At 39.0% G+C, this 25,520-nt stretch overlaps 1 protein-coding gene across 1 annotated transcript in view; it reads right to left on the bottom strand.

Annotated features, from left to right (window-relative positions):
* Positions 1-25,281, bottom strand: part of LOC108679794 — a gene marked incomplete at its 3' end in the record, with an annotated part of 29,424 nt that extends 4,143 nt beyond the window's left edge. Inside the window, exons 1-18 of the mRNA XM_018168519.2 lie at positions 25,239-25,281; positions 22,875-23,017; positions 20,199-21,448; positions 16,890-20,158; positions 16,466-16,659; positions 15,840-16,343; positions 10,404-10,487; positions 9,267-9,417; positions 7,995-8,137; positions 6,174-6,389; positions 5,061-5,173; positions 4,293-4,434; positions 3,777-3,907; positions 3,331-3,517; positions 2,393-2,491; positions 1,370-1,513; positions 573-821; positions 83-196 (exon numbers count right to left, since the gene is read on the bottom strand). Coding sequence (XP_018024008.2) covers positions 83-196; positions 573-821; positions 1,370-1,513; positions 2,393-2,491; positions 3,331-3,517; positions 3,777-3,907; positions 4,293-4,434; positions 5,061-5,173; positions 6,174-6,389; positions 7,995-8,137; positions 9,267-9,417; positions 10,404-10,487; positions 15,840-16,343; positions 16,466-16,659; positions 16,890-20,158; positions 20,199-21,448; positions 22,875-23,017; positions 25,239-25,281 — 7,176 coding nt within the window. The remainder of the gene's footprint in view (positions 1-82; positions 197-572; positions 822-1,369; positions 1,514-2,392; positions 2,492-3,330; positions 3,518-3,776; positions 3,908-4,292; positions 4,435-5,060; positions 5,174-6,173; positions 6,390-7,994; positions 8,138-9,266; positions 9,418-10,403; positions 10,488-15,839; positions 16,344-16,465; positions 16,660-16,889; positions 20,159-20,198; positions 21,449-22,874; positions 23,018-25,238) is intronic.
* Between the last annotated feature and the right edge of the window lie 239 nt (positions 25,282-25,520).

Below are 25,520 nucleotides of genomic sequence, written 5' to 3'. Positions count from 1 at the left end.
AAATGCCATCTAATCATCCCATGCTTATACACTAGTGCCACCTAAATGTCTCGCAAGATGCACTAAATCCACCTAATCTTACCTTAGCCGCCAGAGGACAGCCATCCCTGCGCACGGTCTCAATGCCCTTGGCTTCGAACTGCGGCTCTTTCTGGTCCTTCGTCTCGTACATGTAGCCCACATATCGTTTCTTTGTCTGCACACAAAAATCACCATGAAAATTCAACAACCCATCGCGTCTTTTCCGCAGATCACATCTTTAGTCATTTTTGAGTCACTTCAATTATAAGCATATAAATTAAATAAACATTGAGGGCAGTGAATTCATAGGTTGAATTTGTAAGGTGGAATTCTGCACATAACTTACGAATCAGTGTCACCTGGCTCGGTATTGCTTTGCTGTTGCAATGCAAAAAATATCATTAAACTTTTATTCAAATCCTTATGTTTCAACAAGAAAAACTCCACACGCGACCTACAAGCAAATCAATGAATCTTTTACTCTTATATAAACTTTGACATCGTCGCCTAGTTATAAATGGTCTGTCAAATCACCCAGCTGAAAAACTGACCTGCAAAATGCATGGCAAGTAGACTTTTTCGAACTTGAGTTTGACGGGCTTCGGGTTCAACTTGGTGACAGCATCGGCGATTTCATACCCAATATCGAAGGCCTGGTCTTTGGTTTTGCCAGGCAAGTGGACGAACATGGAGTCGGTATCCCCATACACGACGGTTCCTCCCCACGTGGGGTGAGAGTTCACGAGCTTGATGGCAAGCTCCAGCGTCTCCCGGCCTTTACTTACCACGCTGTCCGCCAGCTGCAGTCAGGGAATACATGATTATTAAAACAAGCTTAATTAAGTACACGTAGCGACCTAAGAGCACGTAGCGACATAAGTACACGTAGCGGCCTAAGTGCACGTAGCGACATAAGTACACGTAGCGGCACAAGTACTCGTAGCGACCTAAGTACACATAGCTGCCTAAGTACACGTAGCAGCCTAAGTACACGTAGCGGACTATGTACACGTTGCGGCCTAAATACACATATCGGTCGCTTTTTCGTCTGTGATTTGTGATATGGATTGAGAAGACGTCAGTGATTAGTCGTGAAATCTTAACAATTTCTGATAGTACTATGGCCCGTGATCATACTTATAAATGGAATCATGAATTTTATAAAATTATATATGTTTCCCATCACTTTTATCATTCGTATCAATGCAGCTTAATGCGGTAAATATGCAGCTTACTACATAAGGTCCAAAGATATTATCTTTGGGATTCATAGACAAGTGTCTGTTAGAAATTAATTTTATTTAAAAAATTTTGCATTCGAGGAAGTTATATGCATTATGCAACAGACCTCGACACAGGGCATCCTGCCAGAGAAGTTAGCGCTGGTGTAGCCGTAAGTGACGTTAGCGATGAGCTTGAGGCCGAGCTGCCGAGAATGCAAGGCTTTCTGCAGCGTTGCGTCCGACTTGTGTCGCTTCATGCTTTGCTTCACCTGCAGTCCCAAGAACGTAGAATTTATTAGACCAACAAGAGAATGAGATTAATGGCAGCTCCATTCACAATAAATTAGAAACAAAAATTGCTCTTCAATTTTGTACGCAAAATGCAGAATTGATTAGACCAACAAGAGAATGAGCTTAAAGGCAGCTCGATTCACATAAATAAAAAACGTATATTGCTCTTCAATTTTGTATGCAAAAATATATTTTGTACAACATCAACACAGCTGTAGCGAAAAGATATTAAATTGATGTTTGTCACTATTTCAACAAGTATAAAATATAAGCACAATAAAAATTTGGTAGATCAATGCTAAGTTTCTTTTTTCTCCAGTGGCGTCTAATTATTTATAATAGGATAAATATTATTCAATTAGTCCTGGACGACATTTAACACATTCTAAACTACACACCAATGGTCTACGATGGTCAGCCGGAGGATATGTCAAGCATGTGGAGGCAAACATTATTCTGGTATTCAGAATATGTAACGAATAAGTTTACCCCTATGCTTGCCTTCAGGATACAAATGATGAAGACGTTAATATTATTTTTTTATACGGCTTTAAAGCATGAAGATGTCAATTATTCTAGTTGATTATTATTCTGGTGATCAGGATCAATTATTCTTAAGACGTTAATATTATTTTTTTATACGGCTTTAAAGCATGAAGATGTCAATTATTCTAGTTAACTATTATTCTGGTGATCAGGATCAATTATTCTAGGCACGAAGAGGCTACCATTATTCTATTATTACGAATTTAATAGGAATAAAGAAGTTACCATTATACTGCCGTTAAGGATATACAAGACGTAAAGTTATCACCATTATCCTGGTGTTGAGGATATACAAGACGTAAAGATGTTACCATTATCCTGGTGTTAAGGATCTCTTCCAGCATCTGAGGGATGAGGCCGCGTCTGACCCTCTTAGGTACGAAGGCCACGCCGCAGGGCGAGATGTGCAACTAAAAATTATACATTATTAATAACTATTGGTACACTACTGAGACATAATTAATTTATTGACGGCTATAATACCTTTAAGTATTTAATGTATTTGGGTTCAAATTCTTTGGCCTTTCTGAATCAAATTTGCATACAAATACATCGAAGACGGATTTAAGTGAATATTAAACTGAATTCTTAGAAATTTAAGTAACTTGAATTTTTTCGATTCATACAAAGCATCAAATAAGCGACTATATTTCAAGTTACATTTGAAGTCATAATATAGCATAGCATCAAATAAGCGACTAATTTCAAGTTACATTTAATGTTATAATATAGCAAAGCATCAAGTAAGCGACTTATTTCGAATTACACTTTATGAGGCCGCGTCTGACCCTCTTAGGTACGAAGGCCACGCCGCAGGGCGAGATGTGCAACTAAAAATTATACATTATTAATAACTATTGGTACACTACTGAGACATAATTAATTTATTGACGGCTATAATACCTTTAAGTATTTAATGTATTTGGGTTCAAATTCTTTGGCCTTTCTGAATCAAATTTGCATACAAATACATCGAAGACGGATCTAAGTGAATATTAAACTGAATTCTTACAAATAAGTAACTTGAATTTTAGTTCATGTAAAGCGTGAAATAAGTGACTCCTATCAAGTTACATTTCAAGTTATGATATAGCAAAGCATCAAATAAGTGACTCATTTCAAATTACATGTAAAGTTATGGTATAGCAAAGCATCAAATAAGCGACTAATTTCAACTTATCATATAGCGAAGCATCAAATAAGCGACTAATTTCAAATTACACTTAAAGTTATGATATGAGATGCCGACCTCGTCCACCATATCCAAGAGCTCCTCCTGCGACACCCTAAGCTGCCCCGCCCCGAACACGAAGGGCTGAGCGCCCGTCAGGAGGTCGACGCGCCCAAGACACGTAGAGTAGCAGTAGTTGTGGGCGATCATGATGCTGGGGTACAGGCTCTGGAAGTCCAGCACTATCACGGGCTCCGTGTACAATCTGGGTCATATTCAAACTAATAAAATATAGTAATAATAATGAAACTATGCCAATCAAAACGGAATCATGATGCCTAAAACAAATAATTGAGATTAAACTAGGAATGAGGCTTGATTTTTACACCCGATTTCACAAATTAAGATTATACTTTTTTTTCAAGAAATTATAAAATTCCACCTGGACTGAGGCTCGAGGTTTTACACCCGATTCTAAAAATATAGATTCTAATATTTTATTTTCTAAAAATTAAAAATCACACCTGGACTGAGGCTCGAGGTTGAGCGCGATCCACTCCGGAGCCTTCATAGCCGCCCGCTGCTGCACGCTGGGCGACATGGCCACGCAGTTGTTGCTTCTGCTCAGCCTCAGCAACATCGACTCGACGCGGAACTGGCGTGACACAAAGGGGTTAGGGTAACAAGAGGGGGTTTAGGGTCATCAGGGTAACAAGGGGGATCAGGGGCATCAGGATACGGGGGGATACGAAATCCGGGTCATCGGAGTCACAGGATGGAATCGGTCACAATCAGCGGACGGCATCAAGGTAACGGGAGGAAATCAGGGTAACAGGAGGATATTAGGGTAACGGGAGGGGGTCAGGGTAACGGGAGGAAATCAGGGTAACGGGAGGAGATCAGGGCAACAGGAGGGGATCAGGGTAACGGAAGGGGATCAGGGTAACAGGAGGGGATCAGGGTAACGGGAGGGGATCAGAGTAACGGAAGGGAATCAGGGTAACGGGAGGGGATCAGGGGTTGGAAGATAATAGCTGTACCTGGGAACCGCGGGCGAGGACGTCGTAGAACTGAATGCCGAAAAGTCTGGCGAGTTCCGAGGTGCGGTTAACGAGGTCCAGGCGCTCGAACAGTTGCAGGGAGAGGCTGGCGCGCTGTAAGTAGTGATTCAGAACACGACCCCTGCGAGAATGCACAGATTATTATTATTTAAGCTCTCGTTAAATTTTAATAATAAAAGAAAAAACTTTCCGTGGAACCTTTACCTGCTGCACCTGTACCTGCTTGGGTGCTGTGAAGAGTGTACTCGAGAGTACAACTAGTAAATATGACATGAGGGTAGCGAATGAAAAGACAGGCAGTGATTCAGAACACGACTTTGACACCAGTCATACTTGAGAAGGGAGAGTCATAGAGGACGGCAAATAAATCCGAAGCCAAAAAGCTAATTTGTTAAGTCCCTACAAACTTGATAGAAAACATGAAGCATAAGTGATAGAAGAAATATAATTCAGTACTCACTGCAGTGAGTGACAGAGAGCGCATTTTCTCGTCGACGAAAACGCGGTCACGAACGGACGGACGGACAGACAGACGGACGGTCACGACAAGCACAATAGCGCTTTTTTTTCAAACATGAGAAAAGGCGCTAAAAATCAAACAAATGTGCTAGAAAACATAAAACAAATTTGATAGCAAGCCTGAAGATGGAGGCTTCGTAACAAATGTGCAAGAAAACGTGAAACAAACATAAAATATAGAATGAGGATATATATACTAATATAGCAATATAAAAGTTAGATACGCACTGCGTGAGTTGATCAGTCCACCAGCGCTGTAGTGTGGCGTAAGAGTATTCAGGGACGCGCGTGTGCAGGAGATGGTGGCTGACGTTAGGCAGCGAGTAACCGCATAGCGCCGCCTGCAGTCACATGATATGTCAACATCTGAGTCAACTTTAATTATCTTCATAATCAGGAGTTTATTTCATTCTCTTGATGATCAGAAGATTATTTAATTTTGCGGATTGGGTGCTTTCATTATCGTAAGTTGCACGACGATCGTAGATTATATGTAAATAATTTGTTTTTTGATGGTCGTAAGTTCTACGAAAATCGTTAGTTCTAGGAATGTCGTAAATTAGGAGAAAGTCGTAAGTTTTACGATAATCGGAAGTTCTACAATGATCGTTAGTTCTCTGAAGGTCGAAGGTTAAGTAATAATTGAAAGTTATTCAATCATCGTAATTTTTTTCAGGGTTGCAACTATTTTTAATGACCGCAAGTTATATGGTGACCATAAGTTCATTGTTGATTTAAAGTTCAACGATAATCGTAAGTCACACGATTTCAAGCAAGAAATTCTCATTCAAATTTTCAATACGGTATTTACCTTCTGTACCTCGAGCGTGAGAAACAAAATCAGTACACTAATGGAATTTAATGAAAAAAAAAAGAATATTCTCATCCAGCGTATACTCTTACGTTTTTGCAACATCAGTGATACTTATGAGCGGAATGGTTGAGACTGTCTGAGCATAAAAACGAAAAGTTGAACTAAAATCTAAACCAAAATGGAGATCAAATGCACATGAAGTTCACAGTTTGCCAAAAAAGGTCCGTTTCGCATCAGAATACAAATTTGAATACAAACCAATTTAGAGATCAAATACACCTGACCTTCACGACTTACTTCAAAAAGAAGAAAAAAACGTTGGCATCATTGTATCAAAACATAAAATCAAATAAAAACCAACATGGAGCTCAAATGGGCGTGAAGTTCAGAACTTAATTAAAAAAGAAAAAAAAGTTCGCATCATCGCATCAAAAAAAAAAAAAAAACGTTCGCGTCACCGCATCATCATCGCAAAGTCAAACTGAAACCAACATGGAGATCAAATGTAGGTGAAATTCACAACTTACTTCCTGCTTCATGAGACGCCAGACGTTGAGGACGATGCGTCCAGCGACGTGTATGTGTGACGTGTGAGTGGCGCCATACTCGTCCAGTTCTGGATCATGGTGGCTCTGCTGGGTCCCTGGATCCTGGTGAGGAACTCTGGACAGCTGGGAGACCAGGTCTGTACCGCCCAGCGCCACGCAACGTTCCAGCACATAGCCCCAGGAGCTGTTCTGCACCTGCAAAGATATTAACAACAAATGGTTGACTAATAAGAACTTTGTTTTTAACTTTGTTTTTTTTTTGTTTTTTAACTTTCATCTGAAAGAGCAATACATTTGTTCTAGGTGTGTCTACATAATTAACCGTGTGTCACTCTCCGGGAACATAACTTTCAGCTTAAATTATACGTAAACTATTGAGTGTAGCAACCTGAGGACGTTTGTAGGCAACAGAGAACATTTTAAAGTTGTCGTATGTGGCGACGCTCATCAGTGCAAGTTATTTTGCGCTCACTAGAACGTATCCTTATTGGGAAGTAGGCTTGTTGACAATATTACTCTGGTTACTCATGTCAGGCAGGCGGTAGAGGGTTAAAACGAAACACCCAGCCTGCATCCATAGGAGCTATTATGAACACAGAAGGATATTAGCAACGAATGCTCCTGTGTCTTCATTTCCGGTACACGCGCTACGTTGTCTGAGCATAGGGTCAGAAATACGGATCATTTTGGCCAGAAAACAACAGGATAAGTGAAAACAAGAACTTTGTTTCTGGCTTGTCAACTAAAACCACATCCGTTTTTAAGCTTGTCTACAACTCAATATAATGAAAACTAAACATCCAGCTCATAGCCCTAGGAGCTGTTATCTGCAAGGATATCAACCGCTATATATTATCTAGAAAAAAAGCACCTTCGCTTTAGGATTGTCTATTGGAACTACAACATCTCTATTTTAGGCTCGTCGAAGAAGAACAAAAATGTTACAGATAATTTTTTGCCGAGAAAAAAAGTTTATGAAAAATTGTTGTCAAATGTTCCAAGAATGAATTAAAAATACAGTTGAAATATTTCAAACATAAAAATATTCAGATACCATGTTCAGTGCATATAAAGTCAAATTCTACTAAATTCTACATCAAGAATATGAAAATATTGTTCTAGTTCTAATGCCAAGTCGGTGAACTTCTGAAACAAGTAGCCACATCGTAGAACATGAAGTTCGAACTTCAACGTCAGAAACAAAGTTCGAGTCACTTAATGGAGTTGAATTTAGGTCTCAGCCGAACAAATAATTGCAGGGCCATTATGAAAGATTTTAATCAAATTTAAACATTTTAACCGGAAAACGATCGAAAATGCTGCACGCCAGTCGTCATCTTAGATTCAGAGTCTAAATAAGTTTCTTAAAACCGTTTCCTTCCTTATCATTTACAAGATGAAAAAAATTGGATTGACAAGACAATCCTTACCTCGTAGCCCATCTTGATGTATTTTCTTTTTCATTAACAAGATAAGGAAAAAAGTAGGATGGATATTCTATTCCCAACCTCGTAGTTCATGAAGATGGCTTTTTCTTTACCATATTAAAGATAACGAAAAAAGGACACGACAATCCTTACCTCGTAGTCCATGAGGATGTATTTTTCTTTATTATTAAAAAAAGTAGGATGGATATTACAATCCTTACCTCGTAGCTCATGAGAATAGACTTTTTCTTTATCATATTGAAAATATCGAAAAAAGAAGGATACGGCAATCCTAACCTTGCAGCTCATGAATATAGACTTTTTCTTTATCATATTGAAGACAACAAAAAAAGAAGGCTAGGACAATCCTCACTTCGTATCCCATAAGGATATCAGGATCCCACGTCCTGACCACGGTGACAAGTTGTTCCAGCAGCTGTTGTTCTCCAGCGACTTGCACGAAAGTGACGTCATCTGGCAGACCAACCCTGCCGCACCCGCCCACTGCCACCACCACTACGACGCGGGCCACGTTTGGAAGAATAATGTTAAAAATATGCGTTTAAATATTAATTTTTAAACACAACACTTCTAAAGAGGCCAGTGTTTCCGATGTTACACATGTACAATGACATTTTTATTTTATTTTTATATATTTATAAAAAAAAGCATTTTTTAACGTTTTTAATATTTAAACAAATATTTATATTTTTATAATTATTTATTCTGTCAATTGATTCAAGCATTGTCTCCGACTTTACTCAAGTGTGCAAAATTTCAGATCGATTGAACTGGTAGGAGTGTATTAAATATCGATTATACGATTTAAATCAGACAAACAAACAAACAAACAACAAGAAGTGAAGTTAAAGAGAAGTGTTGAAATAAAAACTATAGATCCTGTAACTGAGCTTCCAAGACAAAGATATAATATTGCGGTCGTGACGTTAAAAGTACATGAATATTCACGAAATTAATATAATAATCACCAAACTCCTTTTTACAACACTTCTCTTTAACTTCACTTCTTGTTTGTTTGTCTGTCTGCTACAAATCTTAAAATCGAAATTTAACACACTTCTACCTCTCCTATCGATCTGAAATTTTGCACACTTGCATAAAGTTGGAGACAATGCATGAATCAAGTAACAGAATAAATACTTTTACAAATTGAAAAAATAAAATTTTTTAATACCTGTTTTAAAAAAATCAAGAAATAATTTTTGTATTTAAAACACTTCTACCCGTCCAGTGGATCTGAAATTCTGCAAACTTGCGTAACGTCGGACACAATGCATGAATCAATTGATGGAATAAATAGTTTGGAACATTTAATTTTGTTTAAAATTAAAAAAATAAAAATATTTTTTTAATATATGAAAAATAAATTATAAATTCATTGTACATTTGTAACATCGGAGTCACTGGATTCTTTAGAAGTCCTGTCTTTAAATAGTAATTTTTAAACTCGTATTATTAATATTGCAATAGATACCATACGATATAATTAGTACAATTAATGAATAATCGTAGGTATCTTTAGTTATTAACCGAATAACTAATATTGACTCAGTTAATTAATAAATTAAATAATTTTATTATCAAGTCCAGTAAGCACATTAAAATCTAAAGGGATAATAAGAACCTTTGAGTTTGTCGAGAGGCTGTTGCTCGGACGGCGAGTCTCGCACGCCCAGCAGGACGATGGCGAGCACGGCGTCGTGGCGGGGGTCGGGGAGGAGGCGCCCACGACAGCACACGTGGGTTTCCAGACACAAAGAACCCACGTGCTGGTGCTGGGCACACGGGAGTCATGCATTGGAATGGTGAAACATTATTATAGTTGTAATATTAAGAATACTTTATTATTGATTAAATATTTTATATACTTAATAGCTCATTTTGTTTATTTCCAGACGCAGAGAACCCCCGTGCTGGTGCTGGGCAGACGCGAGTCATGTCAGTGAAATATTAGTAATATTTTATATACCTAATATCTCATTTTATTTATTTACAGTGCCTTGTTCGCGTAGGTCTAGAGGTTCTGACAATGTGAGAGCGAAAGATTGAAAATCTACATGAATTTTGAATTTTGTTGCTATTTTGGCCGGAGTAAATTTTGTTTTAAAATAATAGCTTAGTTTGAATTTGCAGGAGTAGATTGGGATTTCAATGCTCAATTGAGATTTGAAGCGGTATCTCTTCTATTAGCATACTTTAGCTTCAAACTATAAACGGGATTCGGTGTGATTCTCAAATTGCAATGATTTTGAATCCCAAGCATGGATCCCCTCGTAGTGTTATATGTAAATGTTTATAAAAATTTGTGGGTTCGAAACCTGCCCCCCTCATAAATGGGGCTGTTAATCAAGCTCGTATTAAGGATACAAAACGTGTCGGGATTTCACTTTGAGCTGAAAATTCATTCTTAGTGGGAGAATAGTGAGTGAGGCATTGCAAAAATGGGAGGAAAATATTAGACCAAAAATTCAGATTTGATTTTGTAATGGTCTCGATAAATTTATTCAAAACGGAGCAAATATATATTTTTTAATTTTGCAAGATTCTATGTTATAGTTCTATTTTATACGTAAAATGTGGGTTTGAACTGGTATTTTTCGATAAGCATACATATATACATAAGTTTTATTATTAACGGATTGAGGACAACAGGAATAAGGGTATTTGGGATAACGGGATTCTAAATTTGCAGGGATTCTAAAATTATATTATTCTTCCTAACGTGATTGTATGCAATAAACATGATCAGGCCATCACTGACCTGATGGAGCGCTCGAGCTTCCTGCATGTCATGGTTTTGGAAGCGAAATCCGAAGGTGTTGTCTCCGAGTGGGAGCGGCGACCCCTACAATCAAACCCAATCAAAAATGTCATGGGCGGATTTTCCAATGCAAGTAATACATACTTTTTGTTAAAAACTTTGGATAACTCAAAAGCGAGGGTAATTGACCAATAAATGTAGAGACAGCCACAAGAAATGAGATTTGTAGCTAGAATTTTAAGAAAGAATGTCGAAGAGAGCCATTTTTTAGTCACAAATCAAAATCCAAAAACCTTCTTGGACAGTGACATAATCATCCGACTATACGAAACCAACAAGAATCGATAGACATGGTGAATTTCGCGAATGAAAGTGCCAATTCATATAATACGTCAATTATTAGAATCAGAATTATATTCTTATGGCACAAATGAGTCGAGTGATAGGTTTACATTAAAGAAATTTCGTTGAAGCATCATATTAAATGGTGAAAAATTCAAGAGTAATCATAGATTAAATCCAGGTCAATAGAGAGATTCGGGCCTCACGTGTCTAAGAACGACCTAACAACTGTGATAGAGTATTGCCAAAAAATTGATGAGAAACAATAAAAAAAAGTATGTTAAATGAAGCGGACTAAATGAACAAGAGAACTATCAATGAGCCGGCCCAAGGTACACCAATGTCACATCTTCGAACAAAAAGTCTAACGAGCAAAGCAAAATGAAGAATGATAATGACAGCTATCTACTTATTTGATGTAATAAACTCAATTAGTTGCCACCTCCTGGATGAAATAAATCCGACGATAATAAAAAATGAGTGCTAACTTGAACAAAATAATGACCTACCTATGATGATGAGATAAATTGAAGTTGAACAAAATTAATACATTTGATGGAAATTGAGTCAAGCACAATTTACCGACACAATCCATTGAATTTATTGAGAAATTTCAAAATAATAGGACATAATCAGAGGTAAAAAAAGATGCCGATGCTAGAAGAGGCAATCTTCACACATGGGTGCTCCGAGGACGCCACGAGTCGCTGAAGCCTGTGTCCATATACTATATGTACCAACAATGAGCCTGTTCTCTGTGTGCACAGAAAATATTTAATTGAGGTATCCATTGATTTAATTTAATAGTAACTCTTTAGCTGTGTGTTGGGATGGAGCACATGACGAGTTAGACAAATAATTCCGCTCGATGAAAGTATCATTCGTTAGAAGTACTGCAATTCGAGTCCGGACGATACAAATCAAAGAAATTAAGCTCACAGAAATGGTATTTCCGTCTACTCAAGTTTACAAATTTTGCTATAACACGAGGAGTAATCTATTCTATCGGAAGTGTTTCAAGAAGGCACAATCATTAAAATCTTGCAATTAGTGACACTATATGCAATATTATCTTGAATTATCACTGATTTTAACTTAATATTTTTTATATGCTTGAGGATCCATATCGGTTGCCGGAGGTGGGGAATTCAATAACAAGATCATTTTTATGATAGATTATTTATTTGCATGAAAACGTAAGAAATTAAAATGCACAACCAAACCCAACGTCAATCAACCGGCGATAACCACGTAGAACTACGTAAACTTCTCTCGATATATATAAATATGTATATAAATATATATGAAAAGAAACTATAGTCAAACCAACACAGCAACAGATAAACGTAAATAATACGTATCTACAAATGAGCTTTATTTTCGTACCAATCGAAAACAGGAAACGAAATTACACCAAGTCCATGAAAATTATTATTAATCATACTCAGCTAGAACAAAGTAATATTAGAGACAAATCATAAGTAAAGATACTCGTACGTTCATTGAATCGCGGCATTACGACGGGTATTGTTCAAGTAATTATAAAATCACTGATAGACACGGCGTAACCGTACACATTTAACTGGAAACTGTCCATGTCTCGCTGTGAAAAACCAAGCAATTAAAATTCTACTACCAAATGAATAAATTTAATGATGGTATTTATACCTTCCACATCAGTGAGAACCTCACGAAAAGAAATGATATAGAAAGATGTCAATAAATAAATTTACGTATTGTATAGTGCATTCTTTGTATGATTTCTTATTTTCATTGGCAATTCAAGTAAGGTGATCGTTACTGTGAAACGATATGCTACGTGCAGTAAATTGAGGCTATCAAAATACCCAAACTGTATTTTTGGCAGCGAAATACTGAAATACTTGAGTTAGTGATCAGATTTGTACTTATTGGCAACCTTCTGGAGATTTGACACATTAATCGAGTTCTCTCAATTAAACTTTATCTTATAGTAATATAATATAGCGGTGTCAGCTTTTATTAGGCCGTAGGCCTGTCACCGATTCTTAACATTGCAGAACATCCACAGCTTATTGCGGACTTGAACTCGCAACTCACTGCTCCAATTTTGCTTTGCAACCGCCCGGCCTCCTTGCAGATTCTGACCAGAAACTGGCGCACAGAACTGGGATCGAACTCGCGCCTCTCTGCGCCAATCTTGGTACTCTGAACTGTAACCACTGGAATCAACCAAATGCAGGGACTTTCTACCTTTTAAAAGAGAACTCGATGTGCCCTAAATAGGCAAGGAAAAAAATAAATTATCAAGAGGCATTTGCGAACTTAACAGGTAAAACTACAAAACGAATGATACAAAAAAATTCCGTTGCGATTAGATGATTTGAGTTGCATGCTAGTACACGCCCATGTGGTAAAGTGTTGGTAAAGAAAATGAGTGTCTGGCTAAGCGTATTGGTGTGGTATCAGCACGGTTTGTTGGAAGACGTCAGGCAAAGTTATATATAATTATGTATATGGTATTATTTCACCGTGTCTATCAACAGAATATAGAACAGTGACACAACTGAAAGAGGATGATTATTACGCAACTTGGCTAAATTTAGAAGCGAGATGATCGCACATTGCTCTTCATAACACACATCATCATTCGCGATGGTAAAAATCTTTCAGCCGCAATCGAGTCGTAAAACCATAAACAAAATAAATTTGCTCTGACCGTACAGATGTCAGTCTGATTTTTATACCATGTAACTCTGAAAGTAGAGAAACATGGCACATTTCAGACAAATTCAAACTCCACCAGTGTATCAACTCGATAATTATACTTCAAAACATGTGTAATTTCAAAAAACTGAATTTGATACCTAGACTCTGAATGTCTAGTACGAATAAAATTCACAAGTGTGAGTTCCTAGATAAAGTAATGAAGTTCAGAACGCAATTCGAAATTACTTCATGAATGAGATCACCATTTATTGAGCAAATGGGTGTCAGACATCAAAATATAATTTGTATCCTTAAAATCTACTTACAAATTTAGAACCACGACTATACCAGTCGACCCTGAATCATCTACAAAAATATACACATTGTTCCTTAAAAGCAGCATTAAGTATGTATAAAAGTACCATTGAAATTTTTTCCAAGAGGCAACATGAGAGTTTACTGTTATCAATAAATTTGAGGCTTCTCAATCAACTTATAAGATATAGAAAAGAATCAGTGTTTGCGTTTGCGTAGAATATGTAGAAAGCAATTTATTTTCAACCCGAGAAGGAACTACACAGTACACAGAAATACCCTACATTTTTGACCTCACTAATTTATTTGGAAATTTACAATATTAAGAATCACTGTTTTATCTGGTTTTTCATTTCCATGCAACGCATTCATATTTTGGTTGGACATGTAGCCGAGTTTCATCTTGACTGCAAGTATTAAATTGCCTAGAAATAGTAAAAACGCCTGACTGGTAATTTAATTTTAATATAACACACGATTTCAGATCGCCAATCATGCCATGGCTTCTAAAACTGTTTAAAATTGTTACTCAATTTGATATGGCGCAATATACCGTTATCCCTTTCAAAAATGTTCATAATACTGATAAGCACGACAAGTAAATAACAAAGGTATTATATTTTCATCCGTAACCTTCATTATCTAATAAAAATCGACGGTTTTGGGTACTGCACGACGATGGGCAAGCCTGAGGGCATGGAATATACGTTGATTTCTATACGAATCTAGCGAGCATGTCGAGCAGGTAAATATTTCCTTGAACATAATGTATAAGGAAATATAAACGGCGATGGAAGATAACAGAATTAAATGTAACAATTGGTGCACCTTAGGCAAAACAGGCTCAACTTCAATAAGATAAACACCAAACACAATAATATGTGAATTTAAGAGAGATTAAATTAAAAAGATGAATCCTTAACAAGTCTGAACTGGATAACAGTCGTATTTCTTAAATGAAAAACGAGGAATAAATTACAATTCAACATTCCAATCACTGAAAAGTTAACGAGTATAATAGGTGAGCAATAAACAATATCAACAACAGGATATATAAAGAACATGTCTAGCTTAGATGTTGTCTCTAGATAAACTATTGCACACGTATCAACTCAAGCTAGATAGAATATCGGGTCAAAACGAGAAGTAAAAATGTACTTATTCATGATAAGCCATCTACATTCAGAAAAATTAATGTGCCATTGTCCAAATATTGATGCAATTTCTTAGCTATACGGCACGTGCAAAGGGCGGACGTAGCCACTGATTTGCCCCCATTCGCCTGGGCAAATTGGATCATGATAAAATACAACAAAATAAATCTGGGCAAAAAGTGCATAGCTAACTGGACAATGTCTCACTATTTTCTCTGAGCAGCACACGCATGTGTCCTTTTTAAGTAGATTAAAAGTTTGATCCACACTCAACTTTACTTTACGTGTGATACCAAGAAAAGCCATTTAAACTTAACAGCGTTCAAGCAACCTCAGCTTCTGAAGTCGAGAAATTATTGAGGCTTTCCGTTAGCAAAACCAATATAAGTTGAGGAACCTTATAAACAAATAACAGTCAACTTTGAAATGCGACCAATCCACACAGGAGCACATATCCCACAATGCTCGGTGTTTCTTGAAAAAAAAATGAAAATAACAAATCCAGAGAACCTTATGTTAACTAAATAGCGACCGCGTCGTGATAAAATGTTTTCTCTCTTTATTTGGCTATACTGTTTTCAATATTTGAGATATGCAAAAAATATTATGATGAAAACTCGGAATAACGAGTATGGTTTGGTTCATATGTCAGAGTCTCGTATTTCAGTTTCAGTCAATAAAGTCAAGAAGTCAGTGTGTAGGAATACAGCTTTGCTATAGGCAGTTTTTTCTGAATAGACAGCAGCATACGGGTTGAGTGTTACTCGTGCATGCTTCCAGGGCTTTTATCTTTGCAGTTTGCTTTGTTTTTACCTATCAATTTAGATCCATTTTATTACCGCACATAATTTGATAACTTCCATAAACTATATATATGAAATAAACTTTTATCATTCCAGGTAAAAATAATTAATCAAGAGTGTAATTTTCAACTCACGTTAAGCGAAGAAGATCCCCTGCAGAAACTAGATAGTTGAGAAGCCAGGTGATATTGTTTCCGGAACTGAGCATCCATCAGAAGGCGACCGGCGCGCGACGTATCCAGAAATGACGAGGAGCCAAGTAATGAACCGTTGAAAGATGCACCGGAGTTGGGATACGACTGCGGAGTGTCGGCGCGAGCGAGTGGGGTGTCTGCGCGAGTGAGCGGAGTGTCGGGGTGAGCGAGTGGAGTGTCGGGGTGAGCGAGTGGAGTGTCGGGGTGAACGAGTGGGGTGTCGGGACGAGAGAGTGGAGTATCGGAGCGAGACTTGATGATTTCATCCGATGAAATAACTGTAACTCTAGGAACTTCTGACGTAACAGTAACTTGCTCCAATGGTTTATCGCTTCCAGGTACGGTGAGGAAATTCGACGCTTCTTCGCCACTTCTTCGAAGTCTAGGTCCGGATCTGTTAGTCCGTTTTGGGAAAGCAGCCTTCTCTCTTCTTTTCTTCGACTTCTGGATTGTAAAGAAATAAGTAATCAGCAATAACCTAAATCAAATACCTTCAATAAAATTATAAACCAGAAATATTTGAGAGAGAACGCAAATTACATGTCATAGCTCTCTTCAAGACTCACCTTAATTCGTAACATAAAGTTGGTTGACGGGTCAAACATGGGCGAGTTTGGTTGTGAAGAATCGATGACCTCATCACTCGAGTCGTCTTCGTTATTCCCCTTGTCTATGGCATGGCTGGATGTCGACACCATGTCCGAGGTTTCATAATGCAAATCATTCACTCGTGTACTCTGCGTCGCATCACTTTCCGTTTCTGTGAATTGAAGGAACCAAGTCGTTGAATGTATAGACTTGCACGAAACGGCAAGGTTAACTGTTGAATAATCTTAACAGTTGAGAAAAATTTAACTTATTCACCTATTACAAATATCAGAAATATTTTGCTCTATGGAAAGAAATTACAATTGGAGCAGTTTATTGATCACACTAAGAAGTAAACTAAATATGAAAAGCAACGAAAAAGTGAAATGGTATCATAATTACTTAGTTCTCCAGTAGGAGGTTGCAAGGCCGTCTTTTCTTCACCCTCCGTCTTCCGTCTCGCCGGAGTTTCGTTTTTCTCTTTGATTGGACTAAGAAGGTCGGACTGAACGAGTCTGAGACTTGAGAAGGAAATTTTCTTGTTACCGTGGTTACCATCATGGGCCCCCACAAGTTCAGTGACCAGCGGTGATGAGGGACGGCACATGCCAGAGACCATTTCGGGTTCGAAAGAAACGCGTCGATGCCTTTTGTGAGGGGGTTGAGACCCAGGTATCTTCGTATCATCTGAAGAACGTCTCTTCATGCGGCTGACAGGCGTTGGGTTGAGAGGAAAGCATGATGGACCTATTGGAGTGGATGCTGCGAATGTTGTGAAGGGTTGTGGACTGAGAAATTTCTGAGATTTTGCTCGGTCACAGTCAGCTATTGAGGCAGTTTGTGACAAAGCAGCTTTTACATTTTCTGATTTGATAATCGAACTGTTCAATTGATTGGTTTTCGAGCTAGAAGACGATGTTTGTGACACGGACGACGATTCTTGATATCGAATAGTAGTTATCTCTCGTTTACCAGAAACCTTACGAGTTTTGTTCAAGTCATTTTCATTTCTCTCATCGTCATCTCTATCGGATCCATCATCATCCTTTCGCTTGACTTTATTTTCTAATGCCAGAATTTTACGTCGCGTCTTGCTCCATTTGTCAACTTCATCGTAAGACGGAGGTCTTTTCAAGGTTGTGTAAGTGATAGTTGTTGTATTTGCGGATTCACTCGCAGTGGACTCTAATTGAAAGGTATCTATTAAAACTTTCCAGTGATTTAAGCCATTTTCACGAAATGTAGATGGGAATTCTCCCAATTCAGAAAGGCTGTTAGATGGAATCGTTAAGATATCGCCGCCCACTTCCAACGGATTTCCGGGCACGTCATTTTTGTCGCTACAAAAAAGAGATTTATGCCTGAAAGGCACAGAATTGGCTACTTCTTCATATGATGGAGGATAAACTCCATAAGTTACGAATCTATCATTTTCTGAAATAGAGATTCTTGACTGGCTGCAAGGGGTATTGACGGAGCTTGAAGCCATGTAGTCGGAGGAAGTTCCGGGGGTTGTTAGTCCGCGCATTTCAGCAGTTTTCGTTCTAGTTAGGTCGACACCTGAATCAAAAGGGTCGTACTCATCCTCAATCGGTTTCTGTACACAACCTATGGAGGTGGGCACGTAAGGTTTCAACTCAAGTGGGTCGCCTAAAGGATTATATTCCTCGTCGGGGCCAAAGCTAGGCGGTAGAATAGTAGGTTTCTTCAAAACCTTCAATTTTTTTGCAGATGTAATGGTATCAAGTGGACTTTTCCTGGATGCGAGATTTATAATTTTCTTTTTAGCCTCTTGATATTGTAGAGACGCTTCATTCCCACATGCAGTAGGCACGTATTCACTCTGGTCTTTCGGAAGTAAATGTGAAAAGGCATCAATATTTAGTGTTGACTTGGGTTTTGAAGTTTCACCTCGCTTATCAGATATGATCGTAGGTACATAGTCCAAGACGTTTACGTTTTGAGCATCACTAACAGCACCTGGATTGTACTCTTCATCTAATGAGCCAACTGATTTTTTAAATAAATTCTGCCAAGATTCTCTAATTTTTTTTCTGACCTGTTTATGGAGAGAAATTTTTTTGTTAATGGTAACAGAAGTCAGATCGTCGGAGTCAGTCGAAAGTTTATCAGTATTTTTGCTGTCAGGATAGTTCAGTTGAATGTTCTCGTTTATGTCTCTAGATGGAACGCATTCACGGGAAATTTTGTCATTGTCCGAGGGTAAGTCGCTTGCAGGAGTCACTGATTCAATTTTTCGTTTAAGCTTCACAGTCATTAAAATGTTGTTGAGATCGCTTTTGGAAACGCTTATATTATCAGTTACAGAAATCGGAAGATTGAGAACACCTGACTGGGTCTTGATGGCTGGAGGCATATCACCTATTTTGTCAGATTGATTTGTTTGCATTGGGATGTGAAGATAACTAAAAAAGCGGACTGGTTTAGGATGAAGGCCGACTAATTGCTTCTTGTAATTTATACTGCTTGGATCTTCGGGATGATAGGCGTTCGTTCGAGTGACTGGCTCAGAAGAAAGAATCTCTTCAGCTGATATTAACTGTAAGCCAGAGGAAGGATTGCCAGGAGGCAAGAGTGAAATAGTTTGTGCAGGACTCAGTAGGGTAGGATTCGATTTCTCTAGCTGGGCAGGACGCTGTTTCAAATTAAGTGAGACATGATCCGTAAGTTCAGGCGGCGAAGATACGCGAATCTTTGGACAATCACTGTAGAGTGGTTTTGGAGGAACTTCGATGACTCTCAATTTGGAAATTTTGAAGGATCGATGTGACGACTCCGAGAAACAGTACTTGGAATTTTGGTTTGGAAACGTTTCTATACTCATAGTTGGTGTTTCGTAATCATATTTGATATTCTCTGCTGCACACGGTATGGCATCCGATTTTGACCTATTCTTAGGATCACTCGACTGATTCAAATCTGACTGTTCACTTTTTACTTCCGACGATCCATCACACTCGGCTGGCTTCATTCCAGATGGTAACGACTTTTTCGTCGATGGAGAAGAATCGTCCGATAAATTCAAAGCCCCATCTGTTTTCGAGTCCGATGATTCTTTTGTCAGTTTTGTAAATTTATCTGTGGATTTCGATGCTACATCTGCCATGTTTGACAGCTGCTCTGGATATTCAAATGATTTATCTGTGGATTTCGAAAATTTCTTTATCGGTTCAGCTGACCGATCTTTTAATTCAGATCTTGTGGATTTGGGTTTCGATTTTGATGATTGACTGCAAATTTTCAAAGATTTATGCCCCGATTTGAAAGATTGATGACATGAATCAGACGGCTTCCGAGTTGAATTTGAATTGTGTTCTACCGGGTTCGATTTTGGCCTCAAATCTTGCGCTTCATGTCCAAGTTTTAAAGACGCCAAACGTGATTCGGGAGAAATGCTGACAGACTCCGTAACATTTTTTTCGAGTTTGTCTGATGTGGGCCACTTGCTTCCAGAACCAGACGACTTGCCATCAGAGCCAAGCGATTTGTCATCAGAGCCAGACAACTTGACAAATGGTCCATCAGAAGACTTTTTCTTTGAAAACGATGTATTCCCCAAATAGGACGACTTGCTCTTACAGATAGGCTTCATATCAGACGCAGGCGTTTTTTTCCATTGGTACGAGTTGCCATCAGGGCCAGATAGACGACTTTCCATCAGAGCCAGACGACTTCCGGTCAGAGTCAGACGACTTCTCGTCAGAGCCAGTCGACTTCTCGTCAGAGCCAGACGACTTTCCGTTAGAGTCAGACGACTTCTCGTCAGAGCCAGTCGACTTCCCGTCAGAGCCAGAAGACTTTCCGTCAGAGCCAGACGACTTCCGGTCTGAGTCAGACGACTTCTCGTCAGAGCCAGTCGACTTCTCGTCAGAGCCAGACGACTTTCCATCAAAGCCAGACGACTTTCCGTCAGATCCAGACGACTTCCCGTCCGAGCCAGAAGACTTTCCGTCAGAGCCAGACGACTTTCCGTCAGAGCCAGACGACTTTCCGTCAGAGCCAGACGACTTTCCGTCAGAGCCAGACGACTTTCCGTCATAGCCTGACAACTTTCCGTCAGAGCTAGACGACTTTCCGTCAGAGCCAGACGACTTTCCGTCAGAGCCAGACGACTTTCCGTCAGAGCCAGACGACTTTCCATCAGAGCCAGACGATTTTCCGTCAAAGCTAGACGACTTTCCGTCAGGGTCAGACGACTTTCCGTCAGAGCTAGACGACTTTTCCTCAGAACCTGTCAGTTTCTCGTCAGAGCCAGACGACTTTCCGCCAGGGCCTGGCAACTTTCCATCAAAGCCAAGTGTCTTTGCGTTGGAACAAAAAGACTTCTCGTCAGAGCCGAACGACTTTCTGTCAGAGCCAGACGATTTCCTGTAAGGGCCCGGCGACATTCCGTCAGAGTCACGCAAGCTCCCGTCTGAGCCAGACGACTTCCCGTCAGGGTCAGGCGATTTTCTTTCGGAACTGGACGAATTTCCGCCAGAGACAGCCGACTTCTGGTCAGAGCCAGGCGACTTGTGAGAGTCAGGCAACCTGTGGTCATAGGCAGGCGAATTGTCAGAGTCAGTCAACTTGTGACAAGAGCCAGCCGACTTGCGGCCAGAACCAGCCGACTTGTGGCCAGAACCAGGTGACTTGTGGTCAGAGCCAGGCGACTTGTGATCAGAGCCAGGCGACTTGTGGCTAGAACCAGGTGACTTGTGGTCTGAGCCAGGCGATTTATGGTCAGAACCAGGTGACTTGTGGTTAGAGCCAGGCGACTTGTGATCAGAGCCAGCCGACTTGTGGCCAGAACCGAGTAACTTGTGGTCAGAGCCAGGCGACTTGTGGCCAGAACCAGGTGACTTGTGGTTAGAGCCAGGCGACTTGTGGTCAGAGCCAGGCGACTTATGGTCAGAACCAGGCGACTCGTGGTCAGAACCAGGTCTTAAATTATACGTAAACTATTGAGTGTAGCAACATGAGGACGTTTGTACGCAACAGAGAACATTTTAAAGTTGTCGTACGTGGCGGCAACCATCAGTGCAACTCATTTTGTGCTCACTAGAACGTATTATTTTTTGCAAGCATATAGGAATGAATATATTTGGATGGATACTATATATATATACATGTAGTATCCTTGTGACAATATTGCTCTGGTTACTCGTGTCAGGCGGTGTTTAAGGGTTGTCTACAGTTCGAAATAACGAAAACCAAACATCCAGCTCCTAATAGCCCCAGGAGCTGTTCAGCATGCACCTGCAAAAATATCAAGAGCGATATACAGTATTATCCAGAAAAAGCACCTTCGATTTAGGCTTGTCTATTGGAAACAATAACACCTATATTTTAGGATCGTCGAAGAAGAACAAAAATTAAAGAAAAACAAAAAAAAAAAAAATTAAACAAATTAAACAAAAACAAAAATTAAAGAAGAACAAAAATTTTTTGACGAGAAAAAACGTTTTAAAAAATTGTTGTTAAATGTTCCAAGAATGAATTAAAAATACAGTTGAAATATGTGAAACATAAAAATATTCAGAAACCATGTTCAGTTGCATGGAAAGTCAAATTCTACATCGAGAATATGAAAACATTGTTCTACTTTTAATGCCGAATCGGTGAAATTTTGTAATACAAGTAGCCACATCGTAGAACATGAAGTTTGCACTTCAACGTGCAGAAACGAAGTTCGAGTCACTTAATGGAAGTTGAATTTAGGTCTCAGTCGAACAAATAATTGCAGTGCAGCTATGAAAGATTTTAATAAAATGTAAACATTATAACCGGAAAACTTTCGAAGATGCTGCATGCCAGTCGTCATCTTAGATTCAGTTTTAATAATTTTTTTAGTACGACCATCTGATAAACCATGGTAATCGAGTATCACCTGAGACAAGATACTTGAGCATATACAGTATGTTCCCTTCCTTTAGCCAAGAAAGATACCTTGTTCATTTTTTATCATTTAAAAGATGAAAAAAGGAGGATTGATATGACAATCCTTACCTCGTAGCCCTTGAGGATGTATTTTTCTTCATCATTAACAAGTTAAGGAAAAAAGTTGGATGGATATTACAATCCTAACCTCGTAGCTCATGAGAATAGACTTATTCTTTATTATATAGAAGATAACAAAAAAGAAAGATAGGACAATCCTCACCTCGTAGCCCATGAGAATGTATTTTTCTTTATTGTTAACAAAGGAAAAAAGTAGGATGGATATTACAATCCTAACGTCGTAGTCCACGAGAATAGTCTTTTTCTTTATCATATAGAAATAACAAAAAAAAGAAGGATACGACAATCCTAACCTCTTAATAGACTTTTTCTTTATCATATAAATTATAAAAGAAAGCGAAAAAAGAAGGCTAGGACAATCCTCACTTCGTAGCCCATGAGAATATCAGGATCCCACGTCCTGACCACGGTGACGAGCTGTTCCAGCAGCTGTTGTTCTCCAGCGACTTGCACGAAAGTGACGTCATCAGGCAGACCAACTCTGCCGCACCCGCCCACTGCCACCACCACTGCGACACGGGCGACGTTTGGAAGAACAATGTTAAAAATATGCGTTTAAAAATTACCTTTTTTAAAGACAACACTTCTAAAGAGGCCAGAGTTTCCGATGTTACATATATACATGCATTTAATTGATTCAAGCATTGTCTCCGACTTTACTCATGTGTGCAAAATTTTAGATCGATTGAACGGGTAGGAGTGTATTAAATATCGATTATAAGATTTGTATCAGACAAACAAACAACAATAAATGGAGTTAAAGAGAAGTGTTGTAATAAAAACTATAGATCCTATAACTGAGCTTACAAGACAAACATATAATACTGCAGTCAAGACTTTAAATGTACATGTATATTCACGATATTAATAAATTATTCACTAAGATTCTTTTTAATATTACAATATATACCTATGATACAATCAGTACTATTAATAAATAATGTAGGGATCATTAGTTTCTTAACGAATAAATAATATTGAATCAGTTACTTGATAAATAATAGAATATTATTATATCAAAAAAGCACATTAAAATATAACAAGGGTTATTATATGTATAATATATATATGTATATAATAAGAACCTTTGAGTTTGTCGAGAGGCTGTTGCTCGGACGGCGAGTCTCGCACGCCCAGCAGGACGATGGCGAGCACGGCGTCGTGGCGGGTTAAATCCGTATAGCCGCATTACTTGTTAATGAAGTGTAAGTTTAGGTTGTATGAAAATCACACGACCTAAACGCGAGCTGAATTGTGATAAAAGTTCTTGCACGAAGTTCAGTCATATGTGTTCGAGAAACTTTTCCTTGTAACTGAACCATCCACAAGCCAAGCCACAGAAACGTCCGTTAGACGAAAAAACAACGGACAATTCGTGGATTTATCAATGCACGTAACAACATACGGAAGGTCCAATATTCTCCAACAGTGACTCGTGTGAATCACTGTGTGAATAAAATCTATAGGCAGGAAAGGAGTAGTTAAAAGTAAAAAAGTATGTTATTTACTACCCGAGTAAATGACATAGGTTGCCTTTTAAGCAAGCGGATAGAACGTGGGAGGCTCGATTGGCAGGGTCAGTTTCCTGAGCGGCAAAGCGAGTGGTTGGAGTGCTGATGGTGCGAGAAAGACCAAACCGGCGCACAATGCAAACAGCAATCTGAGCAGCACGGAGGTGTGCATCACTCAAGAGAATTCTGTATTGATGGGAGAGAGGGACTCTCCAGTTAATTGTATGGAAACTTTACTTTTATATGACGATTTCAGAAATTCCATGAAGCGTGGACAGCGATGATCGCAAACTCAATTATATTCCGACGCACACAAAGTTGGAGTAAAGAACTATTTTCATACAACGTTCGCCGTACTTTTCAGCATGTCAGTAGGAACGAGCTCTACGACCAAACGCCGGTTAACTATCTTGTTGTATGATGACCAATCTGAATATAGCTTCTGTAGCTGATTTTATATTGCACTGTGTTTCAGTTCATTAAAACATCAATTCACGTAGATAGCTAAAACATTATTTCATTTCTATAAAGATCGGTTCAAAACGAGATGCAAGTTAAATTTCCAAAAACCAGCGAAGCAGACATTCAAACATTACTCTGCTGGTTTCTAAAGCACAGCCACGAGTTATAGCGGTAGGGTAGAGTATCGGTAGTCAGAAGAGCGGTGTGAGGATAGAACCTCACAGACGGGCTGGCAGAACACGACTGAGTCGGACTCGGAGTCTCGGACAGTCGGACTGACAAGCCGACTCTCATTCGCTCAGACCTAACCTAGCTTGTACTACGTCGCTCCCGCTGAAGTAAAGCCCAGTCCACACACTCAAACTTATCGTCAGTCTTACACGTTATGCCAAAGTTTGACAGACAGGACGGAAGACTGACGAGCGTCCACACTGTTCAAATTTTATTCCAGTTTAGTGCGCTCTCGGCCATGGAGGAGGTAGAAGCAGCCTCCAATACCACAATGAGGGTTGATAGACAGCATCCCTACCAGCACAAAACCTCATTGACGACTTCATTTTGGCACATTCTTTTCGATAAACCGTACGGGAGAGTTTATTTTCTTCGTTAAAAAGTCATTGTTTGCTGTAGGATCAATTTCTTTGCACTTAGCAATCAATACCGCATAAGCCAGGTGCTCTCTTGTTCTTATCACTGTAGCTTTCTGACTGAATTTGCCACAAACAAGGGATACTGCGATATAATTCGATCAACTCACAGAAGAAATATTGAGACCAGTGTCGGATATCTTGAGGTGACATTTTGATGTGAAAAACTAGATCTAGCGAGAAACAATGTCACAGCTCCCAATATCAATACAGGCTGAGATAGAGTAAAATTTAGAACAGTTAGTTGGTTGCCCGTCCACACACTAAAACTTATCGTCAGTCTTGCATGAACCCAAAGGTCTTGCCCGTCCGTCTTTTCCAGGTATGTCAAACCTCAAACTCCGCCCACTCGTCTTGCAAGATGTCAAACTTTGAGCGTCTCCATTCTACAC

This window comes from Hyalella azteca, unplaced genomic scaffold, assembly GCF_000764305.2.
Source record: "Hyalella azteca isolate HAZT.00-mixed unplaced genomic scaffold, Hazt_2.0.2 contig17367, whole genome shotgun sequence".
Lineage (NCBI taxonomy): Eukaryota > Metazoa > Arthropoda > Malacostraca > Amphipoda > Hyalellidae > Hyalella > Hyalella azteca.
The sequence above is the reverse complement of the archived record's forward strand: the minus strand, read 5'-3'. Positions and strand labels throughout refer to the sequence as shown.